This window comes from Alternaria rosae (genome assembly GCF_020736505.1).
Source record: "Alternaria rosae strain MPI-PUGE-AT-0040 chromosome Unknown BKA58scaffold_2, whole genome shotgun sequence".
Classification (NCBI taxonomy): Eukaryota; Fungi; Ascomycota; class Dothideomycetes; order Pleosporales; family Pleosporaceae; genus Alternaria; species Alternaria rosae.
The window spans coordinates 3,024,932-3,044,758 of NW_025763571.1; the positions used below are offsets into that span (position 1 = coordinate 3,024,932).

The following is a 19,827-nucleotide window of genomic DNA, read 5'->3' on the forward strand; positions in this document are numbered from 1 at the left end:
GAACCTTCCTTTGTCGCCGTAGCTCAGTGCCCCACGGCAAACCTCGGCTGGCGTCATACAGTTTCCCCAAATATCCCCGCGACGCGTCGCACAACTCTCTTCCTTCCTTTCCTTTCCCACCATGTCAACAAACGCCGTACCAAAATTTAGCCCTGGTGAAGCTGTGACAGAGAAAGATGGGTTGATCCATGGCGTTTCGGCGCAGGAGCTGCAGGTTTTGGGCGAGCAGTGCTTCGATGCGAGGTCGAGGGCTTATTGTATGTTGTCCAGATTTGTCCTGTGCAGCGCATGGTCGCAGAAGATGTGCAGGATATATAGATCAGAGATTGGTACTAACAGAATGCTTGATCAGGCCCATACTCGCTCTTCCGCGTCGGCGCATCCCTCCTCCTGACCACCTCCTCCGCAACCGACACATCCGCAGCCCACACGATAATCGGCGCAAACGTAGAGAATGCAGCCTATCCAGTTGGAACATGCGCTGAGCGTGTCGCCATGGGTACTGCTGTTATTGCAGGCCACCGCATCGGAAGCTTCAAGGCCGTTGGCGTTACGACCGACATCGACGACTTCTGCTCGCCATGCGGAATGTGCAGACAGTTCCTGCGCGAGTTCTTGAAGCTGGAGACACCCATCTTCATGTTCAACAAGGAAGGAAAGTGGATTGTGAGGACAATGGGCGAGTTGCTTCCGCTCAGCTTTGGGCCGGACGTGCTGCCACCGAGGGAGGAACTGAGGAAGAACCAGGAAGACGACAAAGCGAAGACCGCATAGAGTGTGTCACGGGAAGTAGGCATTGGCGGCGTTGTGAGGAAGATACCAGGGGTTTGAGCATCTCGAAAGGGGCGTTGGTGGGAGGTGTATGAGTACAAATGATGAGTGGTTGTCAGAACCATATGGACAATGCTATACAACAGAGCCGCAAAGCTCATGATGTGCACATTGAAAATCGTCTACCAAAACAACACATCTATCAAGAGTACCTAGGTATACTGGTTGGAGCTGTCCCAAATTGAAGCTACCTGACTCTGTCCCTGCCCCACGAGAGCCCCGCGGAAGCCACCATGCAGCCTGATAAGATGCCGATAAGCTGCCAACCCAGCCAGCAATCGCACGCCTGTTCCGCATCTCCGCGCCCCGTGGATATGTACACTGACATAACACCTCCTGCCCAAGCAAGCAGCTGTCAATCAATAGCCAACAATGATGTGATGTACTATAGACGCGCCGCTGCGCGTGTCTTCTTTTCCACGTTGTCCTTTGTGCATTGTGACTTCATTTCAAAGACCCGTGAATACCGACGACCATGGCCAACAACACAAACGGAACTGGCGTTAGGGAGGCTGGTATCACGGATTCAGAGCACTTTTCGCCGTACAGAGCGGATGGAAAACTGGTGAGTTCCTATGACTCGAGACGCATTGCAAGAAAAGTCCAAGAGAACGTGACGGCACAAAGAAACGGAAGAGTGGCTAACATCTCAATCCAATGTAGTACGGCTTCGTATGCGTAGTAACAGGCGCAACACAACCCGTAGGAAAAGCAATCGTCGCTGAACTCGCCGGTACATTGCACCCCAAATTACACTCCCAACTACTTACTAACACTACCCTCCAGCACACGGCGCAGCATGCATATACGCCTGCTCCTCGCTCCCCTCAGAACCCTACGCCGAACTCGCCGATTCGATAAACGCGCAATACCCAAACACTAAAGTAATCGGCTACCCATACAAGATTAACTCGGAAGAAGACACTCTCGCTCTCATCGATGACGTACTGAACTCATGGGGCCGCCTCGATGTCTGGACGTCTTCTACTGGTCTGCTAGGTCCGCCGTCTATCAACCAGACAGGTCCGAAGGATCTGTACGCCGCGTTTGACACAAATGCCATGCCGGCGTTCTTCGCGCTCAAGTACGCGCCTGCCGCTATGCAGAAGACAACGCCCAAAGGGAGCTATCCTAATGCCGCGCCCAAGGATGTTCCATATGGAAGCATCATTGTCGTGACCAGTGTCGCGGGGACATATGGTGGATGCTGGGCTCCTGCTTTTACCATGGCGTCGCATGCTGCGCTTGGTGTTGTGCGCTCTGGCGTTCTGGTGCTCAAGGGGACGGGTGTGCGTATCAATGCCATCACAGCTGGGCAGATTGATGTTGGTGTTGATTTGAAGGATTGTGGTGTGAAGGAGATGGCGCAGGGCCAATTTCCGCCTGCTGCGCTGCAGGGAGAGGAGAGCCAGAAGAGGACGATTGGGCTGGAGAGGGCAGGTAGACCGGAGGAGGTGGGTAGGACGGTGGGATTTCTGGCGAGTGGATTTAGTAGTTATATTACGGGCGCTGAGTTGAGGGTGGATGGGGGAGCGGGGGTGATGAACCCTATTACTGTTCCTGTCTAGAGTAGATGTATTGCGACCATGGCGCTGTTGTAGCTGTTGATGAAGAGAAGATGGATGGGTGATGGGTGACCGTATCCCTTAAGCATATCGAGCCGTAGTATCGTACATGAGCCTGTGTATCTTTCACCAAGCCATCTAATGTTGCAGCACAACCGGAACACCCTTCTCCCAGTTCTCAATGCTCTCCTTGATATTGACCCAATACCTTAACTTAACCGCCTCGCTCTTCGCAGCCTCTAGATCGTCCCTCTTAAACGCCTTATCGATTATCTCCGTACTCTCCGCTATCCTCTCTTCATTTCTTTCCCGCATTGCCACCAAATCTTCTTCGCTTTCTGCTTCTTCTATGCTCTCTCTCGCGTCCAATACCTCCATCAACAGCACCGGGTCGTCTACCTTTGCTGTCTCATCTTCTGCCACCTCTATCCCGCGCAAAGATAGCAGATATTGCGCTCTTAAAAGAGGATTCTGCAGTGTTTTATAGGCCTCGTTGATGCGTGATGAGAGGGCTTCGGCTCGTTTCTTATCCGCTTGGGGATGCAAATCGGGATGGGCGCGGGCTTGAAGTTGAAGGAATTCCTTCTTCAGCGCAGAAAGGTCGATGGCGAAGGGGCCTTGTGGGGGTGGGCCATTTGGCAAGGAGTTGGGGAAGAAGGAGTAGTGTGTTTGTGGGACCTGCGATGATTGCGCTGTGGAGGATTGCTGTGTCTCGAATGGCTTTTCGACTGTATTGGAGCTGGAAGATGAAGATTGGAACCGCCGTGATATCTTCTGGGGCGGTATGCGATGTGCGCAGAGCATGCACGGTGTTGCACTTTGTCGCGTGCGGAATGGCGAAGTGGTGGTGGGTTCGGTGAGAGATGCGCGGATTCTGCGCGCGGCAGACGAACGTACGGAGCGCATTGTTGAGATCTTAGTAGATATTTAGGGTGATGCTTAGGATGCGCGATGTGGTGGTGAGTTTAACGGTCGTTGTGAGTCTTCTAGAAGTGCAGAGGCGAGAGATTTCCGCATCGAGTTCCGAATGGTTACGTCATCCATCGCCGTCTCTCGTCCACGGCAACTATCGAGAAACGCTAGCCCAATTGCACTAGAATCGTTTGCGAAGCTTTGCGAGATGTATTGTGCACCATCTTGAAGCCTGACCCATATTTGCATGCGGCCCAGGTGTGATATGCCGTCTGGGTGTTTCTACTGTTTTGATTACATACATAGCTACCTTGAACAGCTCACTTCGAAAGCAATTCTCAAAGTGCTTCGACTTCATTGATGCACCCAGGGATATACAGTGTCCCTTCCAACAAGAGCAGCTTCTTCTAGTGCATCACTGACACCGACAGAATTGTTCGAAGATGGGGCCACGGATTCGCGTAGGAAGCATCTTCCCGCCCAGGTGTCGCCGCCCAGACAGGTTGTTATGCTATTTCTAGCTATGTATGCTCGCGCATGTGTTCGAGCCATCAAGGTCACTTTGTGATGTGGTGACGTTTCGTTGCTCGCCCTTTCCATGCATGATGTACACACCAACAGGCCAATAGTCTCATGATATCAGTCGTTGCAAGTTATTTGACCGAGCAACCTAAAACGCCTGACCTCAACCAGCAGGCTTGTAGCAAAGCGAGCGTATAACCAAGCGCGACAAAGATCCATGTCAAGTGGGTCTCTGCTCACTATTCGAATCGCCTCCGCTTTGGCGAGGGCTCTCTTTCGCCTCCTCATCAGCCTCGCGAACCCGATCCTCAAACCGTCGCAGCAAACGCTCAGTGGCTTCAACGTTCATCCGCATCTGATCAGCATCCTGCTTGAGATGCTTGAGGTGCTCAGCAACATGGTAGCCTCTATTGGCTTCGGATACCTCACTAGCACGGGAGGCGGCGTGATCTAAGTGTCGCAATAACTCTTTCTGTCTTGACCAGGTTGTGCGGATTCGCTCGGTGACGATGCGTGGGCCACGGTGGTTGATCTGAGCAACCTCTGCTGAGTCGTGTGGGAATTCGTACGGCGCCGTGGTGGCTTGAGATACTGCATCGGACCCTACGCTTAATTCTGTTTGCTCGATTTGCCGGAGTTGCTTCAGGGCATCGCGTTCGTGGTACTCGAGGATTGCACATCGGGTAACTATATCAGCGGCCATGTTATTCAGCAGCTGGAGTTCCCGTCGGAGGAGATCCTTCTCCCTATCATCCTCTACGTGGTGGTAAAACTCGTCTTCTCTCTGCCCAAGGTATCGCCAGACGTATTGCCATTCCGAACCAATCTTGTTCTTGAGCTCCCGAACTTGCTCCAGCCAGTCTTGTACTTTGCTCGCATCTCTTGACTTGAGGTCGTCCTTGTACGCGCGGTAGCCATTCTCTACATCGGGTCCTGCAACTTCTCCCTCCTTGAACTCGGTCTGAAAGACAGTCTCTTTGTCCATCTCGGCTTTTAGTGCATGCAACTGGCTACCATGCGGTGACTGCTGACCACCAGGAGTACCGCCAAATCCTCCCATTCCTCCTATACCGCCAAGTTGTAGAGGACTCCGAAGAATAGTCATCGTCTGAGACGTGTGATACCAGAGTGCGAGTTTGCCGATTCGAGAAAGGGACGCTTTCGCTTTTTCGTTATCCTGTAACTTTTCGTACTCTCTTCGTCGGTTTGCCGTTACCGTGTGGTCGAAGAGCTGGAGGAGTTGCGGGGGCAGGCGAACGATGTAGATTTGTCCAGCTTTGTAGCCGAGCGCACATCCAACTGTAGCCGCCCCGAAGAATCGCGCGAAGCCGTAGACGCCGGGTAGAGCACGCGGGTTCAATGCCAAAAACGCCCCCACCACTCCTCCCCCGAGTGTCGCATCTTCCCACGTCCAGTGCTTTGTCCGTTCCCATAGCTTGCCGGGCTTGGCCTGTATCCCTTCCATCTTGAAGATTCCTCGGTGCAGTTCATGTCGCCCATATATTCCCGATGCGGTACATGTGAGGTCTATGGCACTGAACAACGCGGCGGACTTGAGGAACACGCCAGGTCGTGAGCGGCCGACAAGGGCGAAGCCGCCAGTGACGGCTGCAGCGGCGATCGAGGATCTCCAAGGCGATGCGATAAGGTCGCGTTGTGTAGCGATTGCGCCAGGTGGTCTCCCGGTGATGGCATGCTGACTCTCGCCTGGATTGTGTTAGGATACTGAGCTAGACCTGGTCGCGTAACTCACCTTCAGGAACCAGCAACCGCACCATGGTGGATTAGGACTTTTCCAAAGTGTGCAAAGGTGGAGGTAAAGCCGCGATCGCCATCGGAGGTTGATGTTGCGATGTTGATGCGGCGTAGACGGAGGTTCTGGGAGGTACGCGCACTTCCAAGATTCCGAGGAGCGCGTCCATGATGTCGAGGCGATGATGCAGCGACCCTTGCGATAGCGCATCCGCTGCGACAATCGTACTTGGAATACCCTTGCATTACCATTATTTTCACTGGTAAATTGTTAACAAAACGTATGCACCCGAGAATATTTTTAGAATGTGAAATAATATTGAGATTATTCTGTAGATCTCCAGGATACTGCATGTTGCGTTGTACGCATCGTTGATTGAACTTAGCAGTTTAGGGTGGCAAAAAGTAGATTGTGTATAAAAACACCATGCCAACCTTACAACTTGGGCTACTCGAACTTCCAATTATCTCAACAACCAGTGGTCAGATCAATCCGGGATCATCCGTATGCATCTATCTACCATTGCAAGCTAGTCAGAATACCCCTCCATCGTTCATCTTCGTGTTGTGGTCCCCACATGGGCGAACTTCAGCCGCCCGATACTGGGCCGTAGCTTCACTGACTCGACCAATTATTTTCTTATTACGGTAGGCTTGTGACGCAGAGCGGGGCAGCAAAACGCAGCTAGGTAGCTTTAACATCAGAATATATTCCCATCTAGTCCTCGTTTCTCCATCAACAGCTGCAACAGCTCAATGGTCTTATGGTGTATGTACCAAGCATTCGTCTTCTGTCCAACAATCTCTAACACACAACAGCTAGTGGTATGATTCTCGCTTAGGGAAAGCATCTTCGGATGCTTGCAAACCCAAGCACAGCTTGCGAGAGGCCCCGCGTTCGAGTCGCGGTAAGACCCATCTTTTTGCTCTTCTAGAGGCTCTGACGGTGTCAGAACGACCAGGACTAGCAGCAGACACTCTTTTTGCATATTAGGTAGGTTATTTAGACAGTTTTGCGCCTCGATGTGATACTCTATATTGTGATGTAGGCAATACCTGCATTGCGGTTATAATTTAGTATTATGTTTGTGTTATACTGTCAACACATTTGTCAGGAACAACTTCAATGACACTCACACGCACACGCGTCAAAAGACCATTGCGAGGATAGCAGTATTCCAACATGTACTAGATTATCTACGTCTCATCTAGCTTCGCCGTTTTATCCTTCTGAGTCTGCGCAACACCAAATGTAGCTCCGCCTTCCTCCATAAACCTGCGCTCCTCTTCTGTACTAACCCTACCCAAGGCAGCGTTCCTATGTGGATACCTACCAAAGCGCTCCAATATATCCCTGTGTTCCTTTGCAGCTTTCTGGTAGTTCTCAATCCACATCTTCGTGCCGTTGTACCCATCCAACCCCTCGAGTTCCCGTGCGAACTCCGCTACTATTTTGTCGGCGAGATCGTGTGCGCACAAATCTTCAGAGTGCATAAGCGGCATGTAAAGCCAGGTCCTATGCGCTGCAGAGAGACGGATGGCAGGATGTTCATCAGGGCGACCAATGGGCGATGAGGGTGATAGAAGGCTGCGAACGAGCGCATCGCCCATGCGATCATAATGCCCATACACTAGGCGCAGCCCTTCTTCTGTGCGGTAGATATTGCGAGGCATCTGGTCTAATAGGAGTGCGAAGCTCAGTGCTGTCCATGCAGCGTCTTCTCCTGGCGCACCATTTGCCTTGTTCTCTTCCTCCGCAACGCGCGCAATCTCGTCTAGGAAGGGTTGCGCATTCGCTTCTGGGAACTTTTCTGGGCCAACGGCTTCAAGTGCACTGGCGCAGACATCTCTACATTGGCCGTCGAGGGCAAGTCGCTCTTCAGGACTGCCTGCGAACCAGCGCTTTGCGATGCTCATATCAAACTCCTTGCCACTTGTGTCGACGCCAGGGAACCATATGTCTGTTATCTTTTTGTACAGGGTCCTGTTAAAGATTGTAGGGTCGAGTGCGAAGGTAGAGGTAGACATCGTGCGCGGAAATGGATTCGGGAGGTTCAGCGTTTGGAGGTTGGCCGGGCGCAAGTTTGACGGGCGCAAACTCGACAGATACAGGCTGGATGCGAGGAAGCGCAAAGGCGTGCGAGCTGTGAGACCAGTAAGCATATCCTACGATGTCAGCTATGATACTTTGCACGCAAGCCTTTATATGTAGAGCTGAATAGACTTTATGACGCGCTTCGTGAGCTCGTTGTGCGGCTGACACACGATTTTCTGGCTTCTTGGAGGAACGATGGATGCGCTCGGTGGCTTCGAAGAGCCGACAGGGACGGCTGACTAAAGGACTAGCAGGAGTTCCGGATCAAGGGTCGCTCGGCCTCCGTCGCGCACTTTGTTCAGTCAATGCATTCACATCATCTTGCGTATGGTATTCAGTGGAAGGCTATGTGTAGTATGCAACCGTCTTTGGAAGAACGGCATAACGGATGTCGACCGCGCAATCCTGAAAGCACGCGCTATGAGAGCTTCCCCAACGCCAGTACGGAATCTTGTACACGGGCCGAATACGTCGGAAGTTGGAGTAAAGCACATGTTCCAAACAAGCTCACCAGCATGGCTCCAGGTCTTACTCCGCATCCCCCCTCCCGCTCCAGGATGCATAGGATACCCAGCTAGGATTCATCCACCCGAACATGTGGGGAACCTGCATAATGGCACGTTAAACACTCTACGCTTCGCGATACGTCAATATACCATGGGGATATCTGCGCATGTCTGATCATTAAGATAGGTGGGCTGTTAAACGCACTACTCGTTCATACCTTTGTTCAAGTTTCCTCTCAAATACTCCTTAAGCGGTATCGCCCCCAAGTAGCCCCACATGTACACCATCACCTTACTCCTGCTATCCTTTTTAGTCGTTATACTGTACACGCGATACAACAGCAGGCCACCATCTGGCACAAAAACTGCACCTGGTCCCGCTAGCCTTCCCATCCTTGGGAATGCACATCAACTAGGCAAGCAACCGCACCAGCAAATTACCGCTTGGGCTCGCGAATATGGCGAAATCTACAAGATTCGTCTGGGCTGGAACAACTGGTACATGATCTGCTCACCCGGAGCGTGTAAGGAGATTCTGGATAAACAGTCTGCCCACACAAGCTCTCGAACGCCGTTACCGGTATCTGGTGATGCACTGGGTGGTGGTATGCGATTCCTGTTCATGGAATATGGACCGGAATGGCGGAAGCTGAGAGGTATCAGTCATAAGCTCTTGACCCCGGCTGTTAGTGCGACATTCAAGCCAAGTCAAGACTTTGAGGCGAAAATGTTGCTTGAAGAAATATTGAAGGGTGCAGATGCAGCGAAAGGGAACGGAGTTAGCTACAAGGCCATCCGAAGATACACTGTGAGCGTCATCATGACCAGCACGTATGGGCGACGCATTCCCAATTGGGTAAGTAACACCTGTGAGCGAGCGAGAATTTCGATATTAACATGTGGCAGGATTGCGACGAAGTGCACGGTATCTACGACATAATGAACGACTTCTCCACGATCGCGAAACCAGGAACGTACCTAGCAGACACGCTTCCGTTTCTGGGCAAGCTCCCACCGCGACTACAGTGGTGGCGCAAAGGCCTCAAACCCTACTTCGATAAACAAGCCAATTTGTGGATGTCTTTCTGGAGTACACTCAAAACTCAGATGGAGACCAAACAGGCCCCCGAATGCTTCGTCAAGCAATGTGAGTGACGTCGCTGTACGAATTGTATGTGAGACATATGCTGACTTTTTACACCTCTAGTCATCGAGAGCGATTACGAGAAGCAAGGTATAAGTGAGCTGCAGGCGGCGTTCCTAGCTGGCAGCATGATCGAAGCGGGGAGTGAGACCACATCCGCGGCACTCAATACTGCCATTCTCTACCTCAGCGCGAACCCGAACGCACGGCAGAGAGCTATCGACGAAATCAGAGGTGTCGTTCCGCCTTCCCGATCACCGACATTTGAAGACGAGCCAAGACTACCCTATATCCGTGCCATCGTGAAAGAGACTCTACGCTTACGCCCCGTCACCAACATCGGTACGCCACATTACACGACTGCGCCAATAACTTACAAAGGTATCCACATACCTGCCAAGTCAGTCGTATGCCTGCAACAATACCCGATACACTACGACTCCAATGTATTCGAAGACCCTCATAGCTTCATACCGGAGCGATATCTCAACCACCCTCATGGAAGTGGACATTATGCAGCCGGCCCAGCTGCGAGCCGTGATCACTGGGCCTTTGGTGCAGGCCGCAGGATCTGCTCAGGTGTGCATCTGGCCGAGAACAGTATGTTCATTGTGCTGGCGAAGCTATTATGGGCTTCCGACATTTTGCCGCCGCTTGATCAACAGGGAAATGAAGTGCAGGTGGATACTAGCGACGAAGCGTTTGATGCGGTCGGAAGTACTACCATGGCGAAGCCGTATCTGGTGAGATGGAAGGCGCGCAGTGAGGAGACCAAAGAGACGATTTTGAGAGAAGCGACTGAGGCTAGGAGAGATGGGTACGTGTTGAGAGGTGTCCGTGTTGGTGAGGAAGGTGTTAGATCGTAGGCATGTTGATCTCACTACCACTTGTGGCTTGGTAGCTATCGCTCATCCCAACTTTGTTCAGACGTGCTTGCCATAGCCTGATTTGGTCGTTGCGCTTGTTTGTTGTTTGTCATCTCCATTTAGGGTAGGCGCTCCTCCCTTCTGTGTTTCCTTCCTCGGTCAACACTGCTCATCCAATACGCGACTGCTACAACTGGGAAAATCTCACTCCACCTTTTTGATCATGTCGTTACCAAACAACAAGCCCCAAGATGTTCCGCAGCCACCACCGACCGTGATGCCTTCGACGCCACCCCGCCCAGCCTCACTAGACGACGACGACACATCTCTGCAAGAAAACGACAATATGAGCTCACGTTCAACTCCCGTAAACTCTTCCGGATCCAAACTCTCGCCAGCCGATTGTCACACCCTACAAAAGATTCTCAATGACGTACGCAGCCCTTCATCTCTATCCAGAACGTCATACTTTAACAACACACCCGCGAGGCGGTTGAATCTGACTGTGACGCCTATTGGTAACATCGGCGAAGAGCAGCTTAGCCATGAGGAGGAAGACCTTGGTCGTGGTGATGAACAAGAGCAAGGTTATGAAGACGAAGACGACAATATGGAACTGAGCGATGGCGAAGATGCTTTCGGTATAGACGGAAAGGAAGCCGGGGACACAATCGAGGACGTTATGAATATTCCTGGTAAGACTGCACCGGTTGCGCCTGTCCGTGACTACATCAGGCTCTGTGCCCACGATCAGCCCGCGCTTGATGGAACCGAGGGACTGCAGCTTTGTCGCTTTTCGATCGAAGAAGGCCTGAAAGAGCAATGTCGTCACCAGGAACGTGCACAGGCGATTGCGGCAACAGACGGCGTCTTTGATACGGACGCGAGGATTCTTGATGCATCATGTCAGGCGTTGGCCGTTGATAAGATTAGTGATCTCAGGACTCTTCAAGAAGACATCGGGATGCATCCAGTGGAAGTCAAGAAGGTGACCGCCAGGGCGCTTAGTGTGGGTACTCACCACAATGAACTTGATTGACGCATGCTAAATGTGTGATAGTCTCTCGAAACTTACAGCGACCAACCTCGACCGCATAGCTCGTTTCAGAACGTCCACCGTGCGTCTGAAGATGCACTACCCGTATCAGCTTCCTTCATCGCCTTCCCATCTCCTGCTCGTGCCGTCGTTCAAACTCCTCACGGAAGACACATCGACTTCGCGCCCTCTGCTACTCCTCTAGACACGCCAGTGGCCAACACGCTCAGTTATTTTGGGTCCCATGAAGACATAAGTAGCTCACAGCATAAAAGCCGCCGCAGTGCTTCTTCGCCAACAGAAATTACCGACCTAGCACGAAACGCCAGAGTGGACGAGGAGGAAGCGGCGGAACAGAGAGAATTGGCAGAGCTACATCGATTTAGGGACATGGATCTTGCGCCAATAGAGACTGTTATGCAGGGCGGGCCAGCTGGCGACTTGATCATCTGCGGAACTCCTGCGAAAGCCAGAGATGAAGCCCTGTTTCTCCAAAGCGCATCCGATACTGTGGACTCCGAGATGGAAGATTGGATTGACCTACAACGCCCGCAGTCCAGACTACCTTCACCACCTCGACCAAACTTGCTTGTCGAGCAGGACGAGGAAAATGACGCGGATGTTGAGGAGTCAGATACTTCGTCTGATCCAGAAAGGGAGCAGCTCGTCAGCGTCTCACAACACCCTACTTTCCTCACCGTCATTAGTATGCTACCAGCTGCTATATTCTGGACCACTGCTGCTTCCATTGTCGACCGTAGTAGCAAAGCATTCGATGTGCTTATTGAGAAGTTAACAGGGCTGAAGGTGTAGAGTAGGTCTGGGCAAGCAGAGTCCACTTTGCAATTGCAAAAGTGCGAGTGAGACGTCCGAGTGTAGTGCCTATCACTGTGTATCCAAAGAAGGGAAACATCGAGAAGAGATTACGCGCTGCATCATTAGAATAAAGTATGATATACTAAGTAGATGGCCATGAGGAACAGATTGCTTTTCGAGATCACGGATCCGCATCCTCACTCTGCCTATCGCTGTGCAACACCGTTACTATGCAACTCAACACCACCCAATGCAGATTGTGTACACCGTCCTGGCTGACACACCCGGATTACCGCCCTATGCTACGCTGTTGAAGCGTGCCAAAATAGCTCTGGCCACACCCAAAGACCACCACTTGGTCCTTCCTGATCTTCTTGATCATCCTCTTCCCCACAAGCCTTGCAACTGAGTTATTGAAAGACACTGTTGAGAAGAGGACGCTAACCGTCACCGGGAGTTCCTCTCGCCCTCTTCCCCGTCGCCGTCGACCTCGTCGTCCCCATCATCATTGTTGCGACCGTCATAATCCGTCAGATCGTCGCTCATGATATGCAGTATCTGGCTGAACGTCCTGCTCTTCCACCGGCCCATACCCTCCATAAGATCCGAGCAATGCAGCAGAGTGCGGCGAGCAGCAAGATACCCGCCTTCGAGTGCGATGCCCGTTATGCTGAAGCAACCACCGCGGTGTATGAAGTTGACGACTTGAGTGGCGTCCCCGAATCCTATGGGTGATTGTGGGGTGTCGATGAAACCCAGTTGGCCGACGGAGATCCAGTCTACAAGATCGAGAAGCTCAATGCAAGAGTCGCTCATGGGCCTATTGTCTGTTGGTGGGAGAGCAAAGATGTACAGACCCAGGACGAGGGCGGCGTGGAAGAGGGCAACTACGCTGTGAGGGTTGACAATATCGCTGACTTTGCGGTCAAAGAGTAGCTTGTAAATATGTGCGGCATGCAATACGCTCCTTCTTGCGCTTGGCGTTTGGCACCACACTGAGATGTCCTCTAGAGCATTGACGGCCGGCTCGGGACCGGAGCGTCCAGCTGCAAGTTCGAAGTAGCGTATATTCGCTCCGAGTACCATACAAGAGGCATGCCAGAGGACGGCGGAGTTCAGGTCCGCGGTGCGGAGTGCGTCGATTGAGGATCCAGAGAGGTTCACCAGCAAGGGAAGGATATCTCGACTGCGGGGATCTTCGGCGTATATCCGCCAAGGCTCAAGCTGCTTCTGGTTTCCTGTCGCAGGAGCAAGCCTATCATTGCTCTCGTAGATGCGTAGTAACAGGAGAGTCAGCAATGATCGAAAGCTTGATGCGTCGAGCTTTAGGCCTGGGGTCGGGTGGAACGATGGTGTTATCCGCTGTGAATGAATCCTCGCCCCGCGCTGTACGAGATGGAACCACTTCGCCGCGCTGTTGACGTGGTAGAGCGAGTAGTCTGATGGCGGCAGAATCTGGACCGTCTCGGGGCGAATCATTGGTGATGTGGAGAGATAGCCTGCCCACCAGCAGTCTGCCTCAATGAGACCGAAGATGATGCGTTTACTGCATTCGACCTTCGACCAAGCCTTCCACTTTGAGTCGATGTCAACCATCTCATCTAGGAGAGGATCTATCTTCACGCCCTCGTTGGCAGAGAAGAGACCTTGACTTTGCGCAAACTACGAGAGTCAGTCATGTTCGAAAGCGTAGTATAAGCGGCCACATACCTCAATGAGCTCTGCATACATCTTCTCTGCCTGTGCAATCCGACTTTTTCGCTACGTGAACGTTAGCTCATGATTTGCATGATCGATGAGTGCTACCCACTCCGGTGATGGAGGCTAGATTCAGGGCTAGCAAGCTAGTGGCAATGATCCGCATTTGCCGATGCGGCGGATGATCTGTCGTTGGTAGGGTTTGCAGCTCGGCCAACGCGAGTTGTAATACAGCCTTGTTAAGAATTAGTATATGTTAGATGTGTAGTTATCGCATTGCCTACCGGGAATGTGCGCGTGACAAACTTGGCTGCACCTGCTGTACCAAGTATACTTAATCCGATGAGACACATGCAAAGTAGTAATGGTCGTGGCGCATTCTTCGCGGAGAACGTCGGTATGTGGATAATCGGAAGGGTTGGGTGGTAATAGTAGAGATACATCTCTAGAGCAATGTCCAAGATTTCGGCAGGAGGGAACTGCACACCTTCGATGCTCGGGCTTCCTGCTGCATCACCGCTCGAAGATGCAGTGTCGCCATATGATTCGGATCTTGGTGGATTAGACGGTGGTAAGTTGTGCAAGGCGCTCTGAAGTCTGCCTCTGCACTCCTCGTCGAGTCCCCATCGCGAGTTCCGCCGCTCGCTTTCGCTCATAGGCGTCTCCATCGCTCCAGAGCCTACTTCCGAGAGTATGTTGGTACATTCACATGCTACAAGGCTCTGCCAAAGATCTGGCATAAGTCGTGAGGACTTGCGATTCCGGGACGGCCAACAACTTTGGACTCGTTGGAATCGCTCCCGCGGCACTCTGCTTGCTATCGAAACACTGCTGCCTGATGGACTGGCCTGGTTTTCTGGGAGTGCTTGGAATGCACCGTGCTCAAAAAAGCCTTCAACGCCTAGGTGATGCGATCCTTGGGGAGTGTTCATATCACCCTCAAGTGGAAACAGCCACGTTTGTAACGCGTCTGCAGGAGTGCGGTTTGGGACTGGGTTATTGCTTTGAACGAGCTCGAAAGCCCACTGGTCTAAACTCGAGACATGGCCGGCTGGCGAGAACGAAAGGGCTTCCATAGCTGGGTCGATAGGTGGACCCATGCTCTCATGGGGATTACGATTTGATATTTGGATATTTTCGGCACGCGCAATAATCATAGGCGACGGTGACCGCCAGGGTGTGTCTGCTCCAGGCTCCAGATGTTGGGCCGCGTTGATCAGCGCTTCGATCCGGTCCTCACCGGGTGACGGCGGTTGTAACCGCGATGAAGACTGACGGCCATCCGTGGGAGCTGATAGATGCGCATTATACTGGTTATTCACATTGATCTGTGGTATTTGAGATTCTCTCCTCCTGGACATGGGCGAGAAGTTGGAGTCTTCGCGGATTAATGGTGTTGCTGATGGAGTCGGGCCGTTTACGTTCCGTGAGGCAGATGGTCGTGATGCTTGATTTTCGTCCATGGAGTTGTGTCGAAATTCTTGTTGGTCGTTGGTGTTTTGTTGTTCATTGCTCTTCATCCGGTTCATCGCATTCTGCGCATGGCCTTTGCAATGCCGGAACAAGACATCGCTATGTGAAGAGGTTGGCGCTAGTACGGAGGTTTTTCATTGGGGGCCTCACCTGCGCGAGAAGTGCTTTTTGCATGTCGGGCACTCATAGGGGCGCTCTCGTGTGTCTGAGATGGTGTTTAGCTCACTGCCGATGATAGAGGTTCGAGATGGACGAACGGGACCGCTCGTGCCGCTTCACGTGCTCTACTGGGGTCGGGGTCAGTACACTTTCTACGCGCATTCAGCAGCAACGTACACTTGGTGAATGTGCGATCGCACATGCTGCACTGCTTTAACGCCATATCGCTCGTCGCAAAGATTCGATGTGTTGGCTGATGATCGGAGGACCCTTCGCAGGCCGGAGTCTGCAGGTGCTGTCGGTCGCCAAGCGATCGCGGCTGCGGGGGAAAGCAAGACCATGACTCGGCCTAAGCATTATAGGCTCATCTCAACTCATCTACAAAATGCATATAAACCTGCAATCCTGCTGCTGCAGATTGCGCCGCGCGCACATCTGCGTATCCGAACACTACAGCTGATCCTTACGTTGGTGGTCCATAGTCGCCGCTTGGAGATACCTCCGACGCTCTGGACCCTCATCTGATCGCCAAACACCGTACCAGCTCCTAGCACCACCGATCGCTCCGTGCCTCATCACGGCCGTTGGATGATGAGGTAAATGATCCTTTGAATCGCCTTCAAATTACCAGACTTGTCGAAGAATTTCGTCCTACACCAACCCCGGATCGACTCGCATGTGGGACTATGAGGCGTACGCTAGTGGGGCCTCCCCTGACCGCTGACCGTGTTGGAATCATCCACTGTCTCATTCGCCTCATTTAGGTGACGAGCTCTGCTTGATCTGGTGCGTAAAATCAATCAATTGCTACTTTGGATAGCAGCTAGCTGCGTTTCATTCCGTCCATCTTCCGCTAGCGGGTTGCACATCAGACAATCGCGTCTCAGATAAGTAATCAACTAATCGACGGGAACACTAGAAGCACGGCGCAGGATAATAGCAAGCTTGCGCCATGTTACTTCTTAGTTCGAGAAGATTGTAAAGCTGTATAATATCAGAAGCTTGGCCAACACATAGGACATGCATTTGGGAATCGATAGTCCTTGCCTGCGGTAATGTAGTGAAGACTCAGGCACCGACGTCAAATGTCAAAGACAGGCGAGTCGAACACGATCTCTTTGAGCAAGAATGGGGAGTCGGAGATTATTTGCACCGATGCCTCCGTTTCCATGCATCAGGGTCAGACTACAATAGTGTCTACGCCACCTTGGCGAACATGTCCAACACTGCGGAATACACAACCAACAACACGCCACCACCAGGTCCAAACCTTAATATCTTCGCCACATAGCCCTTGTACAACGCTCTGAATCCTTCTTCTCTCGCAACGACTCCCAAGCTTGGCCACGCCCAAGCGTACTTCTGCCTTACACCAGGCGTCTTGGCAACACTCTGTATACGGCTCTTGACAACATCTAGCGGGGTGTTGAACGTAGTTCCTACAACACCGCCTACGAACCCTGCTACGAGATCGTTCCCCATTTTCTGCCTTCTTGGATTGCTCGAGGTCGCCGGAGCAGGCAACTGAGCCCGTACCTGGAAGATGCAGCCAAAGTACCCAGCATTCCATACAATATGCCGCCACAACGTGGCCTCGAAGCCGTTGTACAACGCCAATAGACCTTCTTGACGGACCACCTTGACGAGACAGTCGAGTAGGCCATTGTATCGTGATGCGGAGGTCTTGTCCTGGAGTCGGATCTTGAGGAGCTCGAAGGGAACGACAACAAGAGATTCGGTTGCGCCAGCGCTGGCACCGGTGAGGACTGCGAGCGGTTGGGTCAAGTTCGGAACCGAGAAGACGCGTTGATAGAACGTTGTGAAGGAGTCGTTTGCGGAGAATTTGATAGCACTGCTTCCAATCAGTCACGATCAACAGGGTGTCAGCCCAGGTCATACCGCTTGGGCACCTCCATAAGGATAGGCGCAGTAATGCCGCGATATAGTCTTGATACACCTTCACTGCGAACAATCTTCCGGAAGCAGTCCAGGACACCATTGTACCCTTCACCCTCGACAACTTTGCCATGCTGAAGTTGAATTCGTGTTTTGACTACATCAAGCGGGTACCTATCTACACTCTTAGCACTCTCTTCTGATCTCCGATACCAAGACAATCTCACATTACCAAAATCTCCGATATCCCAGCTACAGCCCCAGCGGCAAACTGGTAGCGAAAAGGCAGTGGTGCTGCATCGTTGCCATTGCCAACGGTAACCTTCTTGGTCGCCATATTGAAAATACGTACTCTCTACTTTCACGCGTTCAGCACGCGGTTACCAACCATGCAGCCCTTCCACCACACTACCATTACGCCTTCCATCCCCACTACCTCCATTATTCCACACGAACGGCTCTTGCAACATTTAGGCCACATGGCACATGCAGGGCACAATACACCCGCGATATGGCTAAGAGCACGTCGCGTGAAGGACGTTGTGGGGTGCATGGCGATGGCACATGTGGGGCCAGGCGTTCCGGTGAGATGTGGGGCTTCACGCAACGTCACTTGCTGACCGTTGACACGCGGCATGGGAAATTTCGGTGGCTGGCTCTTGGACAGCTTTGTCCAATGCGTCGGAAGAATCGGACCTCGGAGATGAAGGCCTGAATCATGTGAGGACGTGTGTGCTCGCGCTTGGTACTTTGGATGTTTGGTTTGGGAGGCGTTTTCGCGATGGGGATTTGGAATACAGGGTTCGCGACTACGCCACCATCTACGCGACTACCTTCTTCTCTCTCAGCTCTCTAATCCCAGCCTCGTCATATCCTAATACGTCCCTCAATACCTCATCCGTATGCTGACCCAACAATGGCGGCGGACTCCTGATCCGCGGCTCTGCTCTCGAATATTTGACCGGATGATTGACAAGCTTTACCTTGCCTACCGCAGGGTGCTCAACTTCTTCGATCATATTACGCGCAAGAACATGCTCGTGCTCGACCGTGCCCTTGATGTCGTTGACAGCCGCGTATGGCATTCCGCTTCCCTCGAAGATCTCCAGCCATTCCTGCGTTGTCTTGGTCATGAGCTCGGCCTCTACGAGCGTGTCGATCTCGGTGCGGTGTTTGACGCGGAGCGCGTTTGTGAGGAAGCGAGGATCGGTTTTCCATTCTGGACGCTGGAGCTTGTCGCAGAGGATGCCGTATAGGCGGTCGTTGCAGCCGCCGACTGCGATGTTGGTGTCTTTTGTTTTGTAGGCTCGGTAGGGTACTACTGTTGCTGTGGTGGAGTTAGTGTGATTCTGGTAAACGTCTCGGTCATGCGCGTACCATGTGCAGTTCCCCATCGTCCGCTATCGCCTTTTCCCGTCACCAGTGCGCCGCTGGCGATGTTTGCCAACCCCGATACTTGCACGTCGCTCAAACTCGCGTCGATCCACTGACCTAAGCCGGTCTCTTTTCGTGAATATAACGCTGCTTGTATGCCAATCGCAGTATACATCCCGGTCATAATATCCGTCACCGCTACGCCGACCTTGACTGGGGGTCCGTCGCGCTCGCCAGTGATATGCATCAAGCCCATCTCAGCCTCGACCATGACGTCGTAGCCCGCGCGATCGCGGTATGGCCCAGTTTGTCCATACCCGGTGACAGACGCGTATATCAGAGAGGGATTGAGCTTCGCAAGCGTCGCGTAGTCGAGCTGGTACTTTGCGAGTGATCCTGGGAGGTAGTTTTCGACGAGGACATCACACTCTTGGGCGAGTCTATGGAGGATGGAGATCCCGGTGGGGTTGTTGAAAGCTAGCCCGACCGACTTCTTGTTACGATTCACCTGCATCATCTCAGCAGTATGAACAACGTAGTCGTGCGGGAAGGCCTACAGAAAGGTAGTATGCGCTTTCGCCAGGGAATTGACGCTCGATGCCATCGGTATAGGGCGCATCTGGTGGACCCCAGGACCTCGTGTCGTCGCCTCTTGTAGGGTGCTCGATCTTGATGACATCCGCTCTGAACGCTCATCAGCATATGTGATGTATTAGTTTACTTTCATTGCTTACCCCAGATCTCCAAGAATCTGTGTACAGTATGGCTAGTTGATGTTAGCGACCATGATATTCCGTCGGGGTAACATTTACATACCCCTGCAAGCACCCGCGTCATATCCAGTACTTTGATGCCAGCCAAAGGTAGTTTCTCAACCATCTGCTTGTTTACGTCGCTCTTTGTTGCAATGCTCCTCCTCCATGTTTGCGACGTTAGACCCGGGATCCGACTAGCCGCGTGTCGAAAGTGCGTGCGTTGTGCTGCTTTCGCGAGAGCTCTAGAAGAATACATGGTCTTACTCCAGACCTGCCATGCCAACACACAGTCATCTTAAAGAACACGAGCATAACTTCTTGAAATTCTTGCCCCACATGACGCTTGTGGGGTCGGCAAAGGGTATGGAGTGTGAATGCACAGACGTTTCTAGTATGTTGTGCATAAGCTTGCGATGCTCATTGCGTG

At 52.3% G+C, this 19,827-nt stretch overlaps 10 protein-coding genes across 10 annotated transcripts; 4 read left to right on the top strand and 6 right to left on the bottom strand.

Annotated features, from left to right (window-relative positions):
- The first annotated feature begins 4 nt into the window (after positions 1 to 4).
- Positions 5 to 1,108, top strand: BKA58DRAFT_98253 (cytidine deaminase). The gene is made up of 2 exons (XM_046176324.1): positions 5 to 257; positions 353 to 1,108. The coding sequence occupies exons 1-2, from the start codon at positions 122 to 124 to the stop codon at positions 772 to 774; spliced, it is 558 nt and encodes a 185-aa protein (XP_046029404.1). The 5' UTR covers positions 5 to 121; the 3' UTR covers positions 775 to 1,108.
- A 1-nt stretch (position 1,109) lies between these two features.
- Positions 1,110 to 2,467, top strand: BKA58DRAFT_98223 (uncharacterized protein). The gene is made up of 3 exons (XM_046176321.1): positions 1,110 to 1,396; positions 1,495 to 1,564; positions 1,618 to 2,467. Exons 1-3 carry the CDS (start codon positions 1,307 to 1,309, stop codon positions 2,397 to 2,399), a joined length of 942 nt encoding a protein of 313 aa, XP_046029405.1. The 5' UTR covers positions 1,110 to 1,306; the 3' UTR covers positions 2,400 to 2,467.
- Positions 2,468 to 3,513, bottom strand: BKA58DRAFT_98224 (HSCB C-terminal oligomerization domain-containing protein). Its single transcript, XM_046176322.1, has one exon. It carries the CDS (start codon positions 3,300 to 3,302, stop codon positions 2,535 to 2,537), a length of 768 nt encoding a protein of 255 aa, XP_046029406.1. The 5' UTR covers positions 3,303 to 3,513; the 3' UTR covers positions 2,468 to 2,534.
- A 345-nt stretch (positions 3,514 to 3,858) lies between these two features.
- BKA58DRAFT_98244 (uncharacterized protein) lies at positions 3,859 to 5,808 on the bottom strand. Its single transcript, XM_046176323.1, has 2 exons — positions 5,584 to 5,808; positions 3,859 to 5,537 (listed from the first exon to the last, which is right to left on the bottom strand). The coding sequence occupies exons 1-2, from the start codon at positions 5,606 to 5,608 to the stop codon at positions 4,051 to 4,053; spliced, it is 1,512 nt and encodes a 503-aa protein (XP_046029407.1). The 5' UTR covers positions 5,609 to 5,808; the 3' UTR covers positions 3,859 to 4,050.
- Positions 5,809 to 6,430: 622 nt separating this feature from the next.
- Positions 6,431 to 7,996, bottom strand: BKA58DRAFT_377548 (uncharacterized protein). Its single transcript, XM_046169625.1, has one exon. It carries the CDS (start codon positions 7,743 to 7,745, stop codon positions 6,780 to 6,782), a length of 966 nt encoding a protein of 321 aa, XP_046029408.1. The 5' UTR covers positions 7,746 to 7,996; the 3' UTR covers positions 6,431 to 6,779.
- Positions 7,992 to 10,422, top strand: BKA58DRAFT_354790 (cytochrome P450 76C3). The gene is made up of 3 exons (XM_046168624.1): positions 7,992 to 9,039; positions 9,090 to 9,330; positions 9,391 to 10,422. The coding sequence occupies exons 1-3, from the start codon at positions 8,461 to 8,463 to the stop codon at positions 10,191 to 10,193; spliced, it is 1,623 nt and encodes a 540-aa protein (XP_046029409.1). The 5' UTR covers positions 7,992 to 8,460; the 3' UTR covers positions 10,194 to 10,422.
- Positions 10,417 to 12,473, top strand: BKA58DRAFT_452720 (uncharacterized protein; the record flags this gene model as incomplete). Its single annotated transcript, XM_046174432.1, has 2 exons — positions 10,417 to 11,202; positions 11,254 to 12,473. 2 exons carry the CDS (start codon positions 10,417 to 10,419, stop codon positions 12,040 to 12,042), a joined length of 1,575 nt encoding a protein of 524 aa, XP_046029410.1. The 3' UTR covers positions 12,043 to 12,473.
- Positions 12,029 to 15,668, bottom strand: BKA58DRAFT_354793 (uncharacterized protein). The gene is made up of 7 exons (XM_046168625.1): positions 15,553 to 15,668; positions 15,474 to 15,503; positions 15,367 to 15,421; positions 14,028 to 15,315; positions 13,856 to 13,978; positions 13,756 to 13,806; positions 12,029 to 13,707 (listed from the first exon to the last, which is right to left on the bottom strand). The coding sequence occupies exons 1-7, from the start codon at positions 15,596 to 15,598 to the stop codon at positions 12,493 to 12,495; spliced, it is 2,808 nt and encodes a 935-aa protein (XP_046029411.1). The 5' UTR covers positions 15,599 to 15,668; the 3' UTR covers positions 12,029 to 12,492.
- Positions 15,669 to 16,572: 904 nt separating this feature from the next.
- BKA58DRAFT_436279 (mitochondrial 2-oxodicarboxylate carrier protein-like protein) lies at positions 16,573 to 17,608 on the bottom strand (the record flags this gene model as incomplete). The annotated part of the gene is made up of 3 exons (XM_046173401.1): positions 16,573 to 17,227; positions 17,275 to 17,445; positions 17,499 to 17,608. The coding sequence occupies 3 exons, from the start codon at positions 17,606 to 17,608 to the stop codon at positions 16,573 to 16,575; spliced, it is 936 nt and encodes a 311-aa protein (XP_046029412.1).
- A 484-nt stretch (positions 17,609 to 18,092) lies between these two features.
- BKA58DRAFT_307172 (CoA-transferase family III domain-containing protein) lies at positions 18,093 to 19,656 on the bottom strand (the record flags this gene model as incomplete). Its single annotated transcript, XM_046167146.1, has 5 exons — positions 18,093 to 18,598; positions 18,649 to 19,153; positions 19,203 to 19,329; positions 19,380 to 19,411; positions 19,462 to 19,656. The coding sequence occupies 5 exons, from the start codon at positions 19,654 to 19,656 to the stop codon at positions 18,093 to 18,095; spliced, it is 1,365 nt and encodes a 454-aa protein (XP_046029413.1).
- Between the last annotated feature and the right edge of the window lie 171 nt (positions 19,657 to 19,827).